The sequence below is a fragment of the Acipenser ruthenus genome, chromosome 8 (genome assembly GCF_902713425.1).
Source record: "Acipenser ruthenus chromosome 8, fAciRut3.2 maternal haplotype, whole genome shotgun sequence".
In the NCBI taxonomy this organism is placed as follows: domain Eukaryota; kingdom Metazoa; phylum Chordata; class Actinopteri; order Acipenseriformes; family Acipenseridae; genus Acipenser; species Acipenser ruthenus.
The window spans coordinates 63,875,148-63,898,176 of record NC_081196.1 but is presented as its reverse complement, the minus strand read 5'-3'; the positions used below and the strand labels follow the sequence as shown (position 1 = coordinate 63,898,176).

The 23,029-nt window shown below is 43.0% G+C and overlaps 2 protein-coding genes across 8 annotated transcripts in view; one reads left to right on the top strand and one right to left on the bottom strand.

Annotated features, from left to right (window-relative positions):
• Positions 1–23,029, bottom strand: part of LOC117407294 (gamma-aminobutyric acid receptor subunit beta-3) — a 97,405-nt gene that overhangs the window by 72,422 nt on the left and 1,954 nt on the right. For 3 of the 4 annotated variants that reach the window (XM_059029475.1, XM_059029481.1, XM_059029476.1), the window contains exon 2: positions 8,132–8,179. In XM_059029475.1, the coding sequence (XP_058885458.1) occupies positions 8,132–8,179 (48 nt within the window). Of the gene's footprint in view, positions 1–6,346; positions 6,626–8,131; positions 8,180–23,029 lie in introns of those variants that run through there. The other variant, XM_059029480.1, reaches the window with a different exon arrangement.
• The window catches only part of LOC117407296 (gamma-aminobutyric acid receptor subunit alpha-5-like), a 22,850-nt gene continuing 10,688 nt past the window's right edge, over positions 10,868–23,029 (top strand). The window contains exons 1-6 of one of the 4 annotated variants that reach the window (XM_034012141.3): positions 10,868–10,989; positions 12,568–12,652; positions 13,878–13,999; positions 14,525–14,592; positions 14,735–14,955; positions 21,649–21,731. In XM_034012141.3, coding sequence (XP_033868032.1) covers positions 12,570–12,652; positions 13,878–13,999; positions 14,525–14,592; positions 14,735–14,955; positions 21,649–21,731 — 577 coding nt within the window. In that variant the 5' untranslated portion in view covers positions 10,868–10,989; positions 12,568–12,569. The other 3 variants (XM_034012143.3, XM_034012142.3, XM_059029482.1) reach the window with 3 other exon arrangements.

Below are 23,029 nucleotides of genomic sequence, written 5' to 3'. Positions count from 1 at the left end.
ACGTGATCCACCCCGACCAGTCCTACACGGTCCCGAACCGGACGATTTTCGATAACATCTTTCTGGTTCGGGACCTCCTGCACTACTGCAGGAGGACCGGTCGGTCGGTCGCCTTCCTGTCGCTGGATCAGGAGAAGGCGTTCGACCGGGTGGATCACGAGTATCTCTTCGGAACCCTGCGAGCATTCGGATTCGGGCCGCGCTTTGTCGGCCTGTTCCGGATGCTGTACGCCTCTGCCGAGTGCCTTGTAAAGGTTAACTGGTCCCTGACCGCGCCCCTCGCGTTCAGGAGAGGAGTGCGTCAGGGCTGCCCTCTGTCCGGACAACTATACGCGCTGTGCATCGAGCCCTTCCTCTGCCTCCTTCGCAGGAGGCTCACGGGGTTGGCGCTCGGCGCGCCGGACACGAGGGTGGTCCTGTCGGCCTACGCCGACGACGTGCTCCTGGTGGCCTCCGACCCGGTTGACCTGGAGAGGATGCGGAGCTGCCAGAGCGTCTACTCTGCCGCTTCCTCTGCCAGGATCAACTGGGACAAGTGCTCCGGGTTACTGGTGGGTCCCTGGCGGGTGGACTCCCTCCCTGTCGCGCTCCAGCAGTTCAAGTGGAGCGCGGACAGTTTTAAATATCTGGGAGTCCACCTGAGCCCCGCGGAGACCTCGGTCGCAGCCAACTGGGTGGAGTTGGAGGACAAGGTGGCTGCTAGGCTGAGGTCGTGGTCGGGTCTGCTGAGACTGCTTTCCTTCAGGGGACGGGCTTTAGTGATTAACCAACTGGTGGCGTCGATGCTTTGGCATCGACTCACCGTCCTGAGCCCGCCCCCTGAGTTTGTGTCCAGGGTCCAGAGGAAGCTGACGGACTTCTTCTGGGCCGGAAAGCACTGGGTCTCTGCGGCGGTTCTGAGCCTCCCTCTGGCCGAGGGAGGGCAAGGGTTGGTGTGCATCAAGAGCCAGGTGCACACCTTCCGCCTCCAGACGCTGCAGAGATTCCTCTACGCAGACCCGGCCCCGCAGTGGTGCACGCTGGCGTCGCTTTTGTTGCGCCAGCTGCACGACCTGGGCTACGACCGGCAGCTCTTTTGGATCGACCTCCGGGGAATCCGTCTCCCCGAGCTGCCGGTCTTTTACCAGGACCTGCTCAGGACCCGGAGCATGTTTAACGTCGGCCGAGACGCCGTTCCGACCGAGGGCGAGGGACTCCTGCTGGAGCCCCTGCTGCACAACCCCCACCTGGGTGCGCAGGCGTTGGAGTCCCCCTCGGTGCGGCGCGCGCTGATCTCGGCCAAGGTGACCAGAGTCTGGGATCTCCTGGATCGCGAGCGGTCCGAGTGGCTGACCCCCGAGTCGCTCGTCGCCAGGGCGGCTCGGGCGACCGTCAGGACGGCCGGCCGCGCGATCCGGGAGTGCAAAGCAGCGTTGCACCCAGACTCTGTCAGGTATCTCGAGGGAGTTCTCAGGACCGGGGAGCCATCTTCCATCCCCCCCCCTGCCCCCGGCTCTCCGGTCCTGCTGATCGAACCCAAGGCCTGAGCCCCCCCTCGGCCTCCCCTCGAGAACAACCTGAGCAGGATCTCGCGGTTCTCCTCGACGCCCCTCCGATCGGCGTCGAGGAGGACCCTGTACGCGATGACGCTCCACACCCTCCACTTCCTCGCCCTCGTCTCCCGCCGAGACACCGCTTGGCGGGAGACCCTCCGACCACCGGAGGGCGTCGGTCCCCAGTGGGAGGCCCTGTACTCCCCGCTGGTCTCCAGGGGAGCTGGGGACTTGGGGTGGAGGGTCCTGCACGGAGCGCTCGCGTCAGGAGAGATCCTGCGTCACTTTACCGACTCGGACGCCGCATGCCCTTTCTGCGGTCAGTCCGAGTCGGTAAGCCACATTTATTTTCTGTGCGCCAGGCTGCAGCCGTTTTTCCTTTTATTGAAGAACCTTTTGCTGCAGTTTTGGCTGCATTTCTCCCCCACCCTCCTCATTTTCGGGCACCCTGTTCATGGCTCCACCAAGAAGAGGGACCTCCTCGTGAATCTGCTCCTGGCTCTTGCTAAACTGGCAATTTACAAGACCAGGAAGCGTAAGATGATCGGGGAGGGTCTCTTTGACTGTGGGGCCATGTTCAGGGCCCTTGTCCGATCCCGGGTTAAGTTGGAGCACGCCCACGCGGAGTCTGCTGGCGACATGGCCACCTTTGTCGACCAGTGGGCTCTGGGGGGCGTGCTCTGTACCACCCCCCCTTTGGTTATAAACATTTAATTTACAGTCCTTTTAACCGGTGTTTTCAGTTAAATTAGTTAAGGTTTGTCTTTTTTAGCAACCTTAAAGGGTGCTAATTTGAATTTTTGTCCAGCTGTCTTTGGACAGCTGGTGTAGTCCCGTCAAACGGACCTTAAATAGGACTACTGCTACTACTACTACTACTACTACTACTACTATGACTACTAGTAGTAATAATAATAATAATAATAATAATAATAATAATAATAATTATTATTATTATTATTATTATTATTATTATTATTATTATTATTATAGCAGTTAGAAAGTATTTTTTCGTATTTTTTATACAAAGTATTATTTATTATTGTATACAGTAGGTACAGAGAAACTTAAATAAAACTTGTTTTGTGTAGATTAAAACTAATCATGTATAATCATGTGTATGTTTTATTTGTGATGAATGCAAAGCTTTTATCTTGGTGCCTAAAGCATTCTGTACAGCTAGACGTCAAGAGAAACATTTGCATTCATGGTGCTGTTCTCCCTGACCCATATTATTATTTAAATAGCTCAGGGCAAAATAAATGAAAGTGAGCAGGAGTGTCTTAAAATAGCACAAGTACATATGCATACATAAATATGTATGTATAAGGGATGGACAGCAAATATTAACACCTGCCATCACATTGCCAAAAGGGTACAATGCCACCTTGGGGCACTACAGCAGGACAGCACTGGCTCAACATGAGGAGTCTGCAAGTTGTTTCCATATTAAGGAGACAATATACTACCCTTTCACACCCAAAAAACAGCTCCTGGGCCGTCTCACAGGCGTTTCAATTTATTTTAAAACTACCCATTCACACAGCACGAAATTGTGCAATACCACATAATCCTTTCACAGCCAAGGGGATCATGTGAGTACAACTTTCAAACCCGTCAGTCAACAGATCGTTTTCATGGCAACGGAAACCAAACAAAATCACAAAAACAAAATGGCGCTGTCGTTTGTCGAAGAAGTGCATTTGTCTACATCGTGTTTGCTTTTCATTTTCAGATCTACGGTATTATACAATGTAACAATGTTAAGTGTCAAATTGCACGAGCTTCAGACACAATGGAGGTCGCGTATTTTATTGCAAAGAAGGTAATACAGTATATTTAAACAAGGGCGTAGGTTTGGTTTGAACATTGGTGGGGACACAATTTTTTAGGGTGGAGTTGTTAGGGGGGTCCGAGGGCATGCCCCCCCAGGAAGAACATTTTTAGGAGAGCTGTTAAATGGGCACTTCTGGTGGCTTGAAATGAATGCTGGACATGAATCGAGGACAATTTGATTGACATGAAGTTGGCTGGTATACACTCAAAACACTATGATAAAGTGGCCCTCCTGGAAGCTGGTTTGACATTCCTGCTATAGAATTACTAATAACCTGAATTATAACCTATCCCAGCCTTACTGTAAGCTACCAATACCCCTGCAGCTACAAGCATGAGCACATGCACGCTTATGTGCTCTGCCTGACTCTCCTGTGTCTGTGCTGCTGCTCGTACCTGGGTGCATTGCTTCATTCACCTGATAAAATAATAAATTGATGCATGCCATATAAAGAGAAAATATATGGCTATGCTAACTTTATTGGCTAAGTATACTATTAAGCATTAGCCTATCATATCACAATGTGTCTCAAACAATAATATATCTCAAAATTGAGTAACACTTTCACTCTTATAATCACTAAGCCATTACAGACCTCACCTGCGACCCTGTTGCTCCACCTGCCTCTGTACTGTTTTTACCAGGTTGCACTGCCATTAGGTAGGTAGGTAGGTTTATTCACTCAAACTATGTTGCAGCCCAGGCCCCTGGCTTTCATTCAGTCAGTGGCTCACACTCACATCAGCCTGACCGGCAAGCGGCAGCTTCAGATGAGCGTCTTTCCAGAGTCCAGCCTAAGCCTGCGGTTCTCAACCTACCTTTTTTTTTTTTTTACTCACGCGCCACTGAAATTTATTTTTATATCTGCCCCCCCCTTTTTAAATTAACTTTAATATATCTTTTTTATTACTGCCTATATAATATAGTGTGTTTATTTAGCCTCTTGGATAGTCACACTGTCCATTCAATCAAATACATATGTTCGTGTTCGCTTTTTACACACACGATACAAAAATATCAAGCAAGGAGTAAGTTAGTTACAAAGGGAGGAAGGAGGAGGATTGAAATAATGTGACAATGCATTAACCAACAAACACAAAATAAATATCGAATTAAACTGATTATATTTATTCTTATTTTAAAAAATAAATGTGAAAATTGTGACACAATATACACCGTTTAAGAATGACTAGAATTTTTTATTTTAAACCCGGAGAATTACCTTTGACGCCCGAGTCCTTGTGCACTTTCGCGCCTCAATGAAAACAACACAGACTCTGCTTGGTCCCTGACATCAGCCACGCAAAGTCTGTGTTACAGTGATGCATTATGGAATTTGTAGTTTTCTTGTCTGCTGATTGCACCCCAAAACCCCACCAAACACCAACAAATACCAGGGTGCCATTCTTTTTAAAGCTACCGGTATCTCTTTTTCTTTCTAATAACTCGCTGCACTCAAAGGGTGAAATCGGGAGTATCGTTTGGCACGTCACTGTTATTATTACTAGTACGTTATTATTCAAACGTTCACTGCGCCCCCCTGGAAGGTTTCACGCCCCCCCCCCCCCCCCCCAGTTGAGAACCTAGAGCCTAAACCAATCAAATTAGCGTTTTTTTTGGAGGCGGGAGGAACAACGAGGGGATCTTGAGAGAGTTAACCTTTCATGGAGCAGATAAAATGACTTGACAAAAGACGTTCAGATTTATCAAAATTATTGGTAGGGACAATTCAACGGTCCCTTGACATTGGTAGGGACATGTCCCTACCGTCCCTAGCTAAATCTACGCCGGTGTATTTAAAAGAAAGAGAGTCCGGACCTTCAGACAAAAGCAGAGAGTGAAAATACGGTGGATGCTGGTATTTGCTATTTAAGACCATAAGAACATAAGAAAGTTTACAAACGAGAGGAGGCCATTCAGCCCATCTTGCTCGTTTGGTTGTTAGTAGCTTATTGATCCCAGAATCTCATCAAGCAGCTTCTTCAAGGATCCCAGGGTGTCAGCTTCAACAACATTACTGGGGAGTTGGTTCCAGACCCTCACAAATGTGTAAAAAAGTGCCTCCTATTTTCTGTTCTGAATGCCCCTTTATCTAATCTCCATTTATGACCCCTGGTCCTTTTTTCTTTTTTCAAGTCAAAGAAGTCCCCCGAGTTGACATTGTCTATACCTTTTAGGATTTTTAGATAATTCTGGTCGCTCTTCTTTGCACTCTTTCTAGAGCAGCAATATCCTTTTTGTAACGAGGTGACCAGAACTGAACACAATATTCTAGGTGAGGTCTTACTAATGCATTGTAGAGTTTTAACATTACTTCCCTTGATTTAAATTCAACACTTCTCACAATATATCCAAGCATCTTGTTGGCCTTTTTTATAGCTTCCCCACATTGTCTAGATGAAGACATTTCTGAGTCAACATAAACTCCTAGGGCTTTTTCATAGTTCCCTTCTTCAATTTCACTATCTCCCATATGATATTTATAATGCACATTTTTATTGCCTGCTTGCAATACTTTACACTTTTCTCTATTAAATTTCATTTGCCATGTGTCTGCCCAGTTCTGAATGCTGTCTAGATAATTTTGAATGACCTTTGCTGCTGCAACAGTGTTTGCCACTCCTCCTATTTTTGTGTCATCTGCAAATTTAACGAGTTTGCTCACTATACCAGAATCTAAATCATTAATGTAGATTAGGAATAGCAGAGGACCTAATACTGATCCCTGTGGTACACCACTGTTTACCTCACTCCATTTCGAGTTTTCTCCTCTAATCAGTACTTTCTGTTTTCTACCTGTTAACCACTCCCTAATCCAAGTCAAGTAGGTTAGTTAGACATGATCTCCCTTTCCTAAAACCATGCTGGCTGTCTCCCAGGATATTGTTACCATATAGGTAATTTTCCATTTTGGATCTTATTATAGTTTCCATAAGTTTACATATAATAGAAGTCAGGCTTATTGGTCTGTACTTACCTGGTTCGGTTTTGTCTCCCTTTTTGTGGATTGGTATTACGTTTGCTATTTTCCAGTCTGTCAGTACAACCCCTGTGTCAAGAGACTGTTGCATGATCTTGGTTAGCGGTTTGTAAATAACTTCTTTCATTTCTTTGAGTACTATTGGGAGGATCTCATCCGGCCCAGGGGATTTGTTTATTTTAAGAGCTCCTAGTCCCTTTAACACTTCTGCCTCTGTTATGCTAAAGTTATTTAAAATTGGATAGGAACAGGTCGACATGTGGGGCATGTTGCCCGTGTCCTCCTTTGTAAAAACCTGTGAAAAGTAATCATTTAATATATTTGCTATTTTTTTTTTCTTCATCTATGATTTTGCCATTTGTGTCTCTTAGCCATTTAACCTCCTCTTTGAATGTTCTCTTGCTGTTATAATATTGGAAAAACATTTGGGAATTGGTTTTAGCCCCCTTAGCAATATTGATTTCTATCTCTCTCTTGGCCTTTCTAACTTCCTTTTTGACTTGTGTTTGCAGTTCCAAGTACTCTTTCTGTGTGCTCTGTTTTTGGTCCCTTTTAAACGATCTGTAAAGTGCCTTTTTTCACTGAATATTTTTTTTAATTGATCTATTAAACCATTTTGGCCATTTTGTTTTAGATTTAGATTTGTCTACTTTTGGGATGTAATTGTTTTGTGCCTCTTTGTAAAGGATGCGCGTGTGAACACTCCACTCGGTAATGGAATGCCAGCATGGTGATTTGTTTTGGAACCAAACACTCCCAACATTTTTGGATAGTGAGTGGAAAAAAACATGTCCTCATAGGAAGAGAAACATTTGAGTACCTGGCTGAACAACTGAGCCCACTATACAGTCACGTGGAGTGTTTACTTTCAATCCATGCCCACTGTAGCGCTTCAGGACCGATGTAGTGTTAGTTTCAGGTACGCGGTGAAAAGTGGTACACAGCGCACTGCCTAAACAATGTCTAAACTGCTGAGAAAGCAGGGCAGTGTCCACTCCAGTCTGGTACGTTATGCTGTTTCCAGTCTTCTACATCTTATTTAATTGAATGGATCATATTTTCCAGTCTTTTACATCACTGTTAATGTAATTTATCATATTTTCCAGTCTTTTACATCGTTGTTAATGTAATTTATCATATTCTCCAGTCTTTCACATCATTGTTAATATATTCTATCATATTTTTCCACCATTATGAAAATAGTATGTGTATAATTCTCATATGCAATACACTGGGACTTGTAAATGTTTTTACTTCTCATTGTGTCCACTTTCAATGAGACAATGTATCACAATGTAGCACATTCTGATGATGTACCACTTTCTGACAGGACACCGGCATAGCATGTCACACAGGAGTTAAGACTGGCCGTCCCTGAACCACCTCACGAGGAGATTCAGAGACGGCATGAAGCATGATGGCTCTGTGACGGGACAGGCCATTCACACAGATCAAAAGGCTGCATCAGTGCCGGTTCTGAAAGGCGTGGAATTCAAGGGGGTGGAGTGAAAATCTGCCCTCCTGAATAGTGCTGCATCCTTGATACGGAAGCAAACCGGGAGCTGTATAACAAAATATATGCCATGTCTAACAAAGGAATCTGTTGTACTGTAAAATGAATAATTCATATTGCAGGTGCTTCTATATTGATCTTAAAAATAGTTTTTCTTAAATAAAAATATACTAGAGCACTATGGTAAGTACCTTGAAAGAATATGTTTTCACAATTCATATTTGTAATTGTTTGATTGGGTTGAAATTCATAAATAAACAAAATCTTACCTTGTGTCATATATTGCGTATAATTTTTTGTTTCCATCAATTGCATTCCTGAAAAACAAACAGAAAAAATGTGTTAATCTCTGACTTACATTCACACGTATTTGCATGTCAAATTCCAAAGGGTAAACAACTGATATGTTGTCTTTTTTCAAACCATTTAAAACAATATTGTCAGAGAGAGGGACACTGACTCATTCTAATAAAAATGTATGTCTTTGCTGTCATTATTTCTTCCTCCATTTGGTGACTGAGGTCAATCATTTTGGAGCCAGAAATAGGGGCTCAATCTAAGTGGAATGGCTTCCCTGATTGAAGGCAAAGCAAATCTGACATTGATATGGATAGAGGTTACAAAATGTATAATGTGTAATCATGGTATATAAACAGTTCATTTCTACTGCTAGCTTTACTGGAAGAATCATTGAATAAATCTGTGTACCAAGACATTTTTATACATTTGACATAAATCAAGCACTCTACAGTGATGTTTTTTGTTGATATTGCATGCGTCCAGTTTGGACATCGTTTTCTTATGCAAAGTGTTCAGCTTTTGCTAAACTGCGTGGAAAACAAACAAACAACAACATTACTGCAGTTACGCACAGTGGAGTACTGTGTGCAGACGCGCCGCCTGAAGCAACTGCTTCATTAGTTTATATGAGCAGCAAAGTGGTGGTGATGATGTCAGCGGGTTTATTAAATACTGACTCTGCTCTTTGTGCGTCTGTTATTTAAAACTCAGCTTCGCTACGTCAATACGGCAGTGATGATGATGTCAGCGGGTTTATTAAATACTGACTCTGCTCTTTGTGCGTCTGTTATTTAAAACTCAGCTTCGCTACGTCAATACGGCAGTGATGATGTCAGCGGGTTTATTAAATACTGACTCTGCTCTTTGTGCGTCTGTTATTTAAAACTCTGCTTCGCTACGTCAATACGGCAGTGATGATGTCAGCGGGTTTATTAAATACTGACTCTGCTCTTTGTGCGTCTGTTATTTAAAACTCTGCTTCGCTACGTCAGTACGGCAGTGATGATGTCGAGGCCCAGGTGAGAGGAAAACATTCTTCCAGTCGGCTTTTAAAAGTGAATTGCCATTGATTGTAAACGCGAGGGAGGACAGCTTTTCTTGTTTTGAAATCAACGCATTAAGAAGTATTTATCGGCAGGTATTCGATATATCCATTCATTGAAGGCACTGCTGAGTACCTGTACGAGTCCAAGTATGAGTACAAGCACACTCCTAGTTATTATCAGAGTCATAATGACTGTGAATAAACCTCCTTACCCCTAATAGTCCACTGGATTACAACTTGGCTAAATAGCACAGGGGAGAAAATGTGAGAGGAAGTTTTTAATACATAATCATTCGTAAAACATTAAAAGATTCATTTTTCTATGGGAATCTCATTTGAACTGAGGTCATTAGCAAAATCAACACAAACAACTGTCTATATCTTCCCTGGGATTAAAGCCTTGTCTTTCTCTTACTGTATCCCACTAGCTGTAGATTGAAACTGAGCTCAAAGGTGCATTTCTACGGGTGCAGAAGTACCTTACTGACAGCTCCTTTTAAACAAAAAACACCTGCCAGGCCACACTGCTAACCAAGCCCTGAATGCACAGCTTCCCTCGGGCACAGTAGATTTGGAACAGAAACGTTGACCAGACATGGCCCTTCTGTGATGCATTGAAGGAACGTGTTTGCTTCACCTCTCTAAAGTCAGCTATCTTACCTGGCACCGCCACAGCACAAGGGACTGGAGATCTGAAAGCCTCTGCTTGTGGAAAAGGCTTTCAAAACATGCATGCATGCATGCAACACAGATATATTCAGTATTGACAACTGCAGTGTCATGTCATTGTTGGTTGGTTTAACACACGCAAATACTAATCAAACACCGAATAGACACAGGGGCTAATCCATAGTTTTATTTGACCGCGTTTGCAGATCAGATGAATTTCGTTTCTTTGGCGACAGTGTGGATTTTTTAAGAACTCCGTGACTATGGAGTTGGAGTGCCCTCTAACGGCCGTGTATAACAATTACAGAGAGCACTTTCAGCACCACATACTGTAACTGAGCATGCGAAATGAGCATCTGCGTTTCACACGCAATGAATTCCTCACAGGATATATTGAGTTCTGCTGTAGTGACAAAATATCGCCAGGGAATAATCTATGCGTAGTACAGTAGTATTCATAGTACAGTCTCAGATTGAAAAAAATAAAATAAAAATAAATTAAAAAGTGACCTTTTCTTTGACCGAGACCGACTGACACAATCAACTTTGTGTCAGCTTATTATTATTTATGTTTTATGTTTTGTATTTATTCATTTAACTGGTGGATGTGTTTAATATGGGTCCTCGTTTAAAAGATGATAATAACGTACTGTTTTGTTGATAAACGAGCCCCTTGAGACCTTGTGGAAATAGCGACAGATAAGACAACAGTTCCACCTGCGTACTGCATCATGTTTTAGAAGACACAGAAATACTGCAGATTTACTAAAGTACAGAGGAAACTGGCATATCGGCAAAGAGAACAGAACGCAAAGTAAGCAGAAAGGTGTGAGCGTGAGAAGAAAAAAAACCTGCACACTCGGCTGCCTGATATCAAGGCTCTCTCTGGGGGGGTTCTCCAAAACGGACGAATCGTCTCCTTTACCTCCTCCTGTGCTCATACTGTCACCTGAGAGGTTATTGTTATGGCGTACGAGGAGAGGTGACGTCTTTCACTTCGGTTCTCAATATTAATAATAGCAATAACAGTAACACCGAAAGCCTGCAGGCGAGAATCAGGAAAAAAAGAAAAAAAGAGAAAAAAAACCGAGCCGCGGACCTCAAAGGATCAGGGTAAGCGACTCTTTGTGTGTTTGATGCTCGTGAGCTTGGATGTATTATAATCAGTGCCGTGCCGTGCATTACGAGTGCACGCTTCAGAAAAGCCTGCCTGCGAGGAAAGACGGGATCCCCCTCAGCTTCACAGCCAGATACTGATACAAACCTAGGTAGGGTGACAGGGATAACCTGGGGGGTCGCATAACTACTACGCTTCAGCGCGTGTTAATAATTGATGCTCCGCAGTAAGAATAATAACGACAAGGAGAGACAATGCACGGGGTGTTCAGTGACTCTTATCCGATAATCTAGGGGTAGGAACGTTTGTGTTTTCATTAAAAAAAGGAAGCGCATGAAATTGCATAACGCTCAACACTGCTGCTATATGCTTCATCGCTGTGTGCTTTACTGAGAAAGAAGCACGATTATTGAAGCAGCACGGTGTTCGTTTGAACATTGCATCTGGGAGGATTTCCCCAGTTCAGATGGAATTGAACTCTCCTCACTGACGCTGTGTACGAAGGAGAAAAGGTATTTTATTTAAAGCATTGCGATGCTGATAATGTAATGATTCACTGGATGTTTAAGCCAAAGCCTCGAGTAAGTGTCATATCATGAAACTATTGACACAGATGTGTTGTTGCAGCCAGTTCTTTTGATATGCGGCAGCATATGGGTGTTGTGCAATATAACGAGCTATTTGAGAAGCATATACACTGTACAGTGAATGCATTTAATGAAGATTAGCATGAAGAGCGTTATTGAAAGCAGTCTCTTTGTTATAACTGACACGAGTATCCTCCTGGTGTTTCAGGGTAATCATTGTTACCGCAAGGTGTAACTAGGCTCCATTGGTCTTGACACTGTCTGAAAAGATTGAAAAGAACTAAGAAACTGCGAACGAGAGACAAAGGCTTATAGCAGAGATATGAAAATACTAATTTAGATGAGTAAAGCAGCCTGAAATCACTGGCAATCAATACGAGGTTATTATTATTATTATTATTATTATTATTATTATTAGTAGTAGTAGTAGTAGTAGTAATAGTAGTAGTAGTAGTAGTAGTAGTAGTAGTATAGCAGTTACAATGTATTTTTTCGTATTTTTTATATACAAAGCATTATTTATTTATGATTGTATACTGTAGGTACAGAGAAACTGTTAAACACAATAATAAAAATACTGTCGGGAGTATTTAAATCCACACAACTTGCACTTCTGACATTGGTATTGAAAACTGGAGGGAAAGGATTAGTGCTGCAGATGGAGTTGCTGTGTGAGAGCGTGTGTAAAAGACCTGCAGTGAGCACACTTTTCATCATATTCACTAACCGCGCAGTAAAGGCACGCCGTCTATTTACGACGTAACGTTTTTCATGATCGCTGTATCAGACTAGTTTAGATTTAAGGGTTTCAAATTCATAAAACGAGCCTATTGTTGCATTTGGATTATGCAATAAAATAAATGGACTTAAAACTGAAAAATACCCCCACTAGCCTATTTGATGAAATAGAAGAGTCCTGTGCAGATTTGTGAAGCGGTGGCGAGGTTTGACACGGAGGTATTCACTGTTCGTTCTGATGTGTTGCAGGAATGGACAATGGAATACTCTACTTTGTTACAATGAAAACCTCCTTGGCCTTCTTAGTTCTCACCAGCATAACCTGCTGCCTTAGGTAAATGTTTTTTGGTATATGCATTTCTTTTTTATTTAACTTGCATGTTCTTTAATGTGTAAGAATGATGTATCATATACCTTTTTATGTTTAGAAGTGTACACATTCACAACGCTAGCTGGTAGGAGCGTGTTCCGCTGATTATACAGCAGCAACTTGAAATATGACCATACAGGCTATCATGATTATTAATGTTTTTTGGCTATATGATGTTATTGATCTTACTCCATTGTCTTTCTTTAAGCTGGTAAAAATACCTTTTATAGACGAGTCATTCAAATCATAAACAATTTAGTGAAGTGAGCTGGATGAATATAGACTCGAAATAGGCAAATACCCGATATGTTAACATGCAGTGTTTTTACACTACCCCTGAACGCTACACTCGTTTTACTGTGCAAAGGTAAAGCCATCTATTTTCACAGTCCTATTAGAGCACATTGTGTTTCATTAATGTAGAACTGATCCTAATTTCTATTGTCTCATGAAACCTGCATTATACAATACAATATACTGTTGGGGAAGCTCAACGGTTGCCTCCAGAGTTGAGAAAGTGACAGACAGTGGGCAATAATTGCATTGGTGACTGGGGGCTTGTTTTTGCAACACAAGGCAGATTAAAGGAACCTATTGACACAAACGCAGAGATCTCTCTCTCTTAAAGAAGCTGGTGTCACATGGTAGATCTGCCCCTGTGTTATTTCTTATCCCAGATAAAGTACCATATGGTAGATCTTGGTTTGTTAACCCTCAGTGTATTTTAAGCATTCCACACTTTCTCGTTTGGTGAAAGTTTAAAGACATGCATGTCCGTGAAGAATTCATTTTAGGGTTAGAATTCAATATTAATTAATTGGCCCTATTCACAAAACTTGAAGGAATGTGTTTAATTTTAAGGACAGTTTTTTCTAAGAGTGTTTATACATTTCTCTCAGTGTTAACAGTGCTTTGATTTAACACGTTGATAATCAATAAAAATGGGTTTTAAAAAAGACAGTCCTAAATAAAATGTTCCTTAAAACAATCCCTACAGTTATGTGACTTGGGCCCCATATTACCGTTTCTAACAATGTCATATTGACTAGGAAACCATGCATGGTAAAACACCAGCCTAGCAGCTGAAATGAATGATAATGCGTTGCCACAGTTCTAGAGCAGCTGAGTGTAAGTACAACACAGAACTCTACATGACCTTTTCATATGGATGCTTTTCTCCCATTCACAGTTTATCACAGATGGCAGCAGGAACACTGAAGGAAGACCCCAATGACAATATTACCTTATTCACAAGGATTTTAGATGGCTTGCTGGATGGGTATGATAACAGGCTCCGTCCTGGACTGGGAGGTATGTGCAAGGTTTTTAAAGCTTGTCTAAAATTACATTTGTTTTTAAGGGCACCTTTTGGTGCTCATGAAAGGGTCTGGATTTGGCAATGCTGCGTGCTAAAGTAATTGTATTTCTAAACAGACAGGGGATAGAAGAAGCACTGTACCTGTCTTGCAAGCACACAGGACGCTTTTAGCAGGTGAAAGGCAGCTCAGTCATTTGCCTGTAGAGATGCCAGTGGCTTGATCAATATTAAACAATGGTGCAGCATTGCTCAGGTAGGCCTAGCTAGGATTCTAAACACATAGAAAATATTAGACAAGTTCATTGCCACACACGTCTACCCGCTGGCACTGTAGTTCCACAGTAAATATGTCATTGCTATCTGTAACTTCTCACCTTACAAACCATTGCCTTCTCCTTGGGATGTACATAAGATTCCAACCTCAAGCCTCCAATGCTTTACCCCTCACATTCAAAATGAAACGAAAAGTTCATTTCAACAGAAGAAAGTAACTCTGCCCTTGTTTTACTCTCCCACAGAAAGAATAACAGAGGTCAAAACAAATATCTACGTCACAAGCTTTGGCCCAGTCTCAGACACTGAAATGGTAAACCCCCCCCCAATAACCTGCATCCCATCATCTATGCTGTAATTTGAATGCTTTATAATGTCTTTTGAGTTATCAGTTGAATGCAAAGGTATATGACGCAATACATGCCAATTCTAAAAATGCTGCTTCTTCACGCTAGGAATATACGATTGATGTGTTTTTCCGCCAAAGCTGGAAGGACGAACGACTTAAGTTTAAAGGACCGATGCAACGACTTCCCTTGAATAACCTTCTAGCCAGCAAAATCTGGACACCAGACACCTTCTTTCTCAATGGCAAGAAATCCATTGCTCACAACATGACCACTCCCAACAAACTGCTGCGCTTGGAGGATGATGGGACTCTGCTCTACACGATGAGGTACATTATGGGACATGGACAGATATCGATACATGGTTTCTATATATTTTCTAAAGCCTAAAGCAGAAACAACTGGCGTGCCAAGTGTGCTGTTGGCTTAAAGTTACCCATGCATCCCTTAACAAGAAGAAAGGCTGTTTAAAACACTCGCTTGAAAGCAATCTCTCCAGTCTCCAGAGACATAGAGACAGCTTTCTATTTGATTTGACTTAATATTTCATGTTGTGGTACAAAATATACATTTACTGGAGAAATGTTAGAAACAAAACAGTCAGACCATGTCTAAATAAAACTGCCAGAGATTGGAAAATATAACAGTACATCTCATACTTTCCATATACCATATACATATTTAATCAAAACAATTAATAATATAGTTAACCACCATTTGCTATTTCAGTTAGTATACAAGCAATTATAACAATGTTGACCCAGGGGACTTTTTTGACATGAAAAAAAGGAACAGGGGTCACAAATGGAGTTTAGATAAAGGGGCATTCAAAACAGAAAATAGGAGGCACTTTTTACACAGAGAATTGTGAGAATCTGGAACCAAATCATCACCCTGGGATCCTTCAAGAAGCTGCTTGATGAGATTCTGGGATCAATAAGCTACTAACAACCAAACGAGCAAGATGGGCCGAATGGCCGCCTCTCGTTTGTAATCTTTCTTATGTTCTTCTATGTGTTCTAAACCCTGAACAAGAGCAAAGCTAACTCACGATATTGTTATAACCTCTGACTGTGAAATGTGTTATCCTTGAAGAAAAGGTCAAGTACAATTCCTTATAAGTCACACTTTTTTGAAAGCTTGAAAACAAGTTTCATGTTTTACAATCTGTGATTGCAATGAAAGTTAACAACCTCTTCCATTGAATAGTTTCCTTTTGCCCAGCGGGTAGAGATACCTTGATACATGACACTACGATGCCTATTTATTAAGTCACTTGCTTGCAATAATCTATTAGAAGTTATTTATTCAGGATTCTCTCTCTCTCTCTCTCTCTCTCTCTCTCTCTCTCTCTCTCATATGGAATTTGAAAGCAATGGAATGAGTTTATAGCTGTGTGTTGAGTTTGGAAAGCCATTTGATGGAGTCTGGGCTCGCCAGATGGATTCCATCTGTACCTCCTGCAGAAGCGTGTGTTGGGCAGTGATGGGTGATGTGAGTGATGGATTGCACTTCACGCAGTCACAGTTAGGAGACCCTTATGTTCTTCTAGCACGGTTCAGTGCAGCCCAATGTCTTCGAGACAAGGAGAAGCCAGGTAGTTCGACTGAGATGCAGGGACATTAAATTCAAATCATTTTCATTATTATTATAATCATCATTATATTTTGTTTTGTTTTTTCATACACAGAATTAGAATATAGACATACACAAAAAACCAAATACAACTCAATGTGCATCTTTTAGAGAATACAGAGGGAAAGATATTTCACTCTATACCCCCCCCCCCCCCCCCACCCCCGGACTTTGCAGCGCTATTATGAACTAGTTCCTTAGGAAAGCTCAGATTATCATTCAGTTTGCAAGTGCGTTGCACTGCCTGACAGATAATAACTTCTCTCAGTGTTAGCTCTGACATTATCCCAAATGATTTGATGACGATGATTCTTTATCTTTCCTTTGACTCATCGCAGGAGTCTAACAGCCTATTTTCACAACTTTGGATTGTACACTGCCACACTCCTGATGCATGTTTAGGTACATTGTGTATTATATCTAGAACGGACAGTGATGGTAGATGCATGTACTGTACATCACAAGGAGTGTAGTCTCTGCCACCCTAGCTCCATAATGGCATGACAGATCGTTTATGTATTTGAATTATTGTTTAGCACAGAGAGAGGAATAAATTCAAGCTGAGTACGAGTTTGTACAGAACAGAAGGTAGGAAGGAGTTTTTTACACAGAGGGTTACAAATGCATGGAATAGCCTACCAGGTGACGTAGTAGAATCTGAAACACTGGAAACATTTAAAACAAGACTAGATTCTGTGCTTCTAAATTAGACCCCCCAGTAGGGGAGACTGGTGTGCTAACAAGAGACGAGCCTTCATGGGCCCAATGGCCTTTTCTCATTCCCAGACTTTTCGTATGCTCTTCTTATATCTTTGTATTAGTTTTGTTCATCTATTTATACTTGAAATGTATTTGCTTACGATTGTAAGTCACCCTGGATAAGGGTGTCTGCTAAGAAATAAATAATAATAATAATAATAATAATAATAATAATAATAATAATAATAATAATAATAATAATAATAATAATAATAATATTTATATGTATCCGGTAATCTTCTTTGTGTTAAAAAAATAAATAAAAATTCAGCACAAATAAATTTATCAGAATTTTTTTTTTTACCAGAACCCCTCAATAACATTACATTATAACATCACACCTCTATTGTGCACAGCTGAGCCTAAATAAATAAATGCGTCTCGTGCCCTGAACGGTGTTTCTGATTGGAAGTTCCCCATGCATCCCTTAACAAGAAGAAAGGCTGCATGAAACACAGGCTGGAAAACAATAGCTCTGGTCTCTGGAGAAGCTTAGTCAGCTTTCTATTGGATTCGACCCAATCTTTTATTTTAGTGTACACAATAAAGTTTACGGGATAAATGTCAGTTGTCAGTTCCCATCTTCTTGTATAAAACAGTGGCACATAGAGGAACTCCACATTCCTTATTACTTAAAAAATTAAAAAATTACAAATAAACGGAAACCCTAACCCCCGAAGGACCATTATCATTACATAATTATAACCGCAAGCCTTCACAATTAAGCACATAACACATATGACTCTTGCAACATTTTCAGGTTCCATATATAGTAACTTAAAAAAATGCATGCATTTAAAAAAGAAGCGATTTCAAGATGTTGAATTGAACATTGCCATTGAAAGTGCAGTCTATTTTTTATTTGATTCATTATACATCTTGTAATTCTTGGTTTGTTCATAAAATTTTAAAGTAAATTATTACTACCCATTTTCATCATGACACAGCAACAAATGAGTCTGCCTTTAAATCATGTGATCGTGCTGTTTTCCTTTGATATCCGGGGTAGTAACAGGAGGTATCCATACCAGATTTGTACTAGCGCTTCACAGTGGCGAGAAAGACGTTATTTTTGTTTCAACATAGGTCAGGGCTGTACTGTGAGATCTGTGATGTGGTGGAATCAAGTCTCCCCCCACCCTCCCCCTCCCCTCCCCGCAGTGTTTCAACACAGGTCAGGGCTGTACTGTGAGATCTGCGATGCGGTGGAATCAGGTCTCCACTCTCCCCCTCCCCTCCCCGCAGTGTTTCAACACAGGTCAGGGCTGTACTGTGAGATCTGCGATGCGGTGGAATCAGGTCTCCACTCTCCCCCTCCCCTCCCCGCAGTGTTTCAACACAGGTCAGGGCTGTACTGTGAGATCTGCGATGCGGTGGAATCAGGTCTCCCCCCACCCTCCCCCTCCCCTCCCCGCAGTGTTTCAACACAGGTCAGGGCTGTACTGTGAGATCTGCGATGCGGTGGAATCAGGTCTCAGCCCACCCTCCCCCTCCCCTCCCCGCAGTGTTTCAACACAGATCAGGGCTGTACTGTGAGATCTGCGATGCGGTGGAATCAGGTCTCCACCCTCTCCCTCCCCTCCCCGCAGTGTTTCAACACAGATCAGGGCTGTACTGTGAGATCTGCGATGCGGTGGAATCAGGTCTCCCCCCACCCTCCCCCTCCCCTCCCCGCAGTGTTTCAACACAGATCAGGGCTGTACTGTGAGATCTGCGATGCGGTGGAATCAGGTCTCAGCCCACCCTCCCCCTCCCCTCCCCGCAGTGTTTCAACACAGGTCAGGGCTGTACTGTGAGATCTGCGATGCGGTGGAATCAGGTCTCCACCCTCTCCCTCCCCTCCCCGCAGTGTTTCAACACAGATCAGGGCTGTACTGTGAGATCTGCGATGCGGTGGAATCAGGTCTCCCCCCACCCTCCCCCTCCCCTCCCCGCAGTGTTTCAACACAGATCAGGGCTGTACTGTGAGATCTGAGATGCGGTGGAATCAGGTCTCAGCCCACCCTCCCCCTCCCCGCAGTGTTTCAACACAGATCAGGGCTGTACTGTGAGATCTGCGATGCGGTGGAATCAGGTCTCCACTCTCCCCCTCCCCTCCCCGCAGTGTTTCAACACAGATCAGGGCTGTACTGTGAGATCTGCGATGCGGTGGAATCAGGTCTCAGCCCACCCTCCCCCTCCCCTCCCCGCAGTGTTTCAACACAGATCAGGGCTGTACTGTGAGATCTGCGATGCGGTGGAATCAGGTCTCAGCCCACCCTCCCCCTCCCCTCCCCGCAGTGTTTCAACACAGATCAGGGCTGTACTGTGAGATCTGCGATGCGGTGGAATCAGGTCTCCCCCCACCCTCCCCCTCCCCTCCCCGCAGTGTTTCAACACAGGTCAGGGCTGTACTGTGAGATCTGCGATGCGGTGGAATCAGGTCTCCCCCCACCCTCCCCCTCCCCTCCCCGCAGTGTTTCAACACAGGTCAGGGCTGTACTGTGAGATCTGCGATGCGGTGGAATCAGGTCTCCCCCCACCCTCCCCCTCCCCTCCCCGCAGTGTTTCAACACAGGTCAGGGCTGTACTGTGAGATCTGCGATGCGGTGTTTATCACAGAGTTTGACTATATTCTTTCAGTATTTCTATAGATGTTTATCACAGAGTTATTCTTTCAGTATTTCTACAGATTTTATCTTACGGCTCAGTGTCTTATACTATAGTAATGGTTGCTGCAGGAGATTCCAGTCACAGTCGGTATTAAACCAGAATTGATGGCCCCACTATTGCTATACTTTATAATGGCCGTGACATCACCATGAATTGGATTGAATCCAAGCCAAGGTTTACATGAGTTACAGCTTTATGAACAGGGCCCAATAATCCTAATGATTTTGTAGACAGCATATAGTTGGTTAAAATCTACATATTTATGGGCTGGATGTAAATGTGAACTGCAGAGTCTAAATTTCATAGTCAGCCTTATAAACGTTTACCGCAGTATTCTGGCCTTTTTGTGATTCTACCATGCTTTTACTATGGCTACACTATGCATTTAACATAGTGTAGCCTGGATTACCATGTTTATTAATGTGCTTCACTTTACCTCTCTGTGCTTTACAATGCTTCCCTATGCTTTACCAGACCTCTCTGTGCTTTACAATGCTTCCCTGTGCTTTACCATACCTCTCTGTGCTTTACAATGCTTCCCTATGCTTTACCAGACCTCTCTGTGCTTTACAATACTTCCCTATGCTTTACCAGACCTCTCTGTGCTTTACAATGCTTCCCTATGCTTTACCAGACCTCTCTGTGCTTTACAATGCTTCCCTGTGCTTTACCATGCTGTCACTGTGCTTTGCAATGCTTCCCTATGCTTTACCAGACCTCTCTGTGCTTTACAATACTTCCCTATGCTTTACCAGACCTCTCTGTGCTTTACAATACTTCCCTATGCTTACCATACCTCTCTGTGCTTTACAATGCTTCCCTATGCTTTACCAGACCTCTCTGTGCTTTACAATACTTCCCTATGCTTTACTTTACCTCTCTGTGCTTTGCAATGCTTCCTATGCTTTACCATGCCGTCATTGTGCTTTATTACACTGTGCTGTGCTTTTACTATAGGAAAAATGTAGAAGGGCATTGTGGTTATTCGTTGCTATTTGTTTTCTTCCCTTTTAAGCTAAAATTTATATTAGAAAACCTGGAATTGTTTTTTGTATAATTCTACTGCAGGGGACTCTAGGAAGCTACTCCCCCTGCACAGCTTAGTTTTAGTTTCCCAAAATGAAATGCAATGTGTCCAAATTCCACAAGATGGCAGCAACACCACACGCTGTTCTGTCTGCAGCTGTTGTGAAACTGCTGTCGATATCAGACCCTTTTTTTTTTTATTCACATAATAGTCCCCCTTCCTGATAATTGTAAAACAGTTATCGTTGTATTAGAAATACACATCACACCAATTCTGTTATATTTTTACACATTGGAGGAGGTTAAACTAAAGAAGAATGTGGACAGAAGAACAGTGAGGAGAAATGAAAGAAAATTAGAGGAAAGTTCGAAATGTCAAATAATAATGATTGTGTTATTTGTTGTATTATAGTAGCTGGTAATCAAGTGTGTTTAAAGGAGCTAGCATGTCTAAACTGCTGACGTCTGTTAGGATCAGCTGTCATGACATGGTTGCACTTTAAATAAACATTCACTTAAGGAATAGTGCGTGTGCACAAGTGAAGCTGTTTCTGTTGTACAGCATACAGCAGGAAACCCGGATATCCCAGCAGCACTTCCAATGCTGTGTAACTCTGTATCTTGACGTTTACTTGTTGTTTGCATTCCCATGGACGGAGTCCCTGAAGAAGTAGAATAAGAAAGCAATCACTGCCGCGGGTTTGTCACAGTTGTGTTGTACAGACACGACGCAATCTTAAAGTTAATGTTTACAGTCGTTCCTGGGCTCCTGACTCACTCGTGTGATTTATAATAAATCAATAGGTTGTGTGAAGGGTGCCTCTTATTATGAAGACATTACTCTGTCGTTTGAGTAGGCTGTGTGCACTAGATGACATTCTACCCATGACATATTAAGATACATTATTCAGCCCTTATTTTCACACAGCTGTTCTCTTTTGATTGTACAGGTTAACCATTTCTGCCGAATGTCCTATGCAACTGGAAGACTTTCCCATGGATGCTCATGCATGCCCTCTTAAATTTGGAAGCTGTGAGTATGCTATTGAGTGACTGCCTGACACCGTGACAATCAAAATCATGGCATTTCAGTTACAAGGTTTTGTTTGTCCCTGGACTCCACACATTGAAATTGAGATATTAATGTGACAGTCTGGCTACGGGTTTGTAATACTGGAAAGTAAAATCCCTGCCTTAAGCAAACAGCAGCATCTAATTGGATGAAAGAAGAATTTTATAGAATGCATGTTATGCATGTTGTAAAGTAGGGGATGGGTATGTCACTCTCTGTATGGGATGGGTATGTCACTGTCTGTAGGGGATGTGTATGTCACTGTCTGTAGGGGATGTGTATGTCGCTGTCTGTATGGGATGTGTATGTCACTGTCTGTATGGGATGTGTATGTCACTGTCTGTATGGGATGTGTATGTCACTGTCTGTATGCAACAATACTGCAAGTGATTCTGTGTGTGTGTGTGTGTGTGTGTGTGTGTGTGTGTGTGAGTGTGTGTGTGTGTGTGTGTGTGTGTGAGTGTGTGTGTGTGTGTGTGTGTGTGTGTGTGTGTGTGTGTGTGTATGTGTGAGTGTGTGTGTGTGTGTGTGTGTGTGTGTGTGTGTGTGTGCGTGCGTGCGTGTGTGTGTGTATGTGTGAGTGGTGTGTGTATGTGTGAGTGTGTGTGTGTGTGTGTGTATGTGTGAGTGTGTGTGTGAGTGTGTGTGTGTGTATGTGTGAGTGTGTGTGTGAGTGTGTGTGTGTGTGTGTGCGTGCGTGCGTGTGTGTGTGTCTAAACTCCTGCAAGTGAAGAGCGTCAGCTCAGTTACATCAAGAGGAATATGTTCTGGTTGTGAGCTAGGACTTGAGCAGGATTAGAGTATGGCAGCTGTCATATAAAGTGAATGGTGTGACCATGTACACAGTGTGCATTCACAGGTAGGGTCTGTCTAACCCCCTTTCTCTGTACACAGTGTGCATTCACAGGTAGGGTCTGTCTAACCCCCTTTCTCTGTACACAGTGTGCATTCACAGGTAGGGTCTGTCTAACCCCCTTTCTCTGTACACAGTGTGCATTCACAGGTAGGGTCTGCCTAACCCCCTTTCCCTGTACACAGTGTGCATTCACAGGTAGGGTCTGTCTAATCCCCTTTCTCTGTACACAGTGTGCATTCACAGGTAGGGTCTGCCTAACCCCCTTTCTCTGTACACAGTGTGCATTCACAGGTAGGGTCTGTCTAACCCCCTTTCTCTGTACACAGTGTGCATTCACAGGTAGGGTCTGCCTAACCCCCTTTCTCTGTACACAGTGTGCATTCACAGGTAGGGTCTGCCTAAC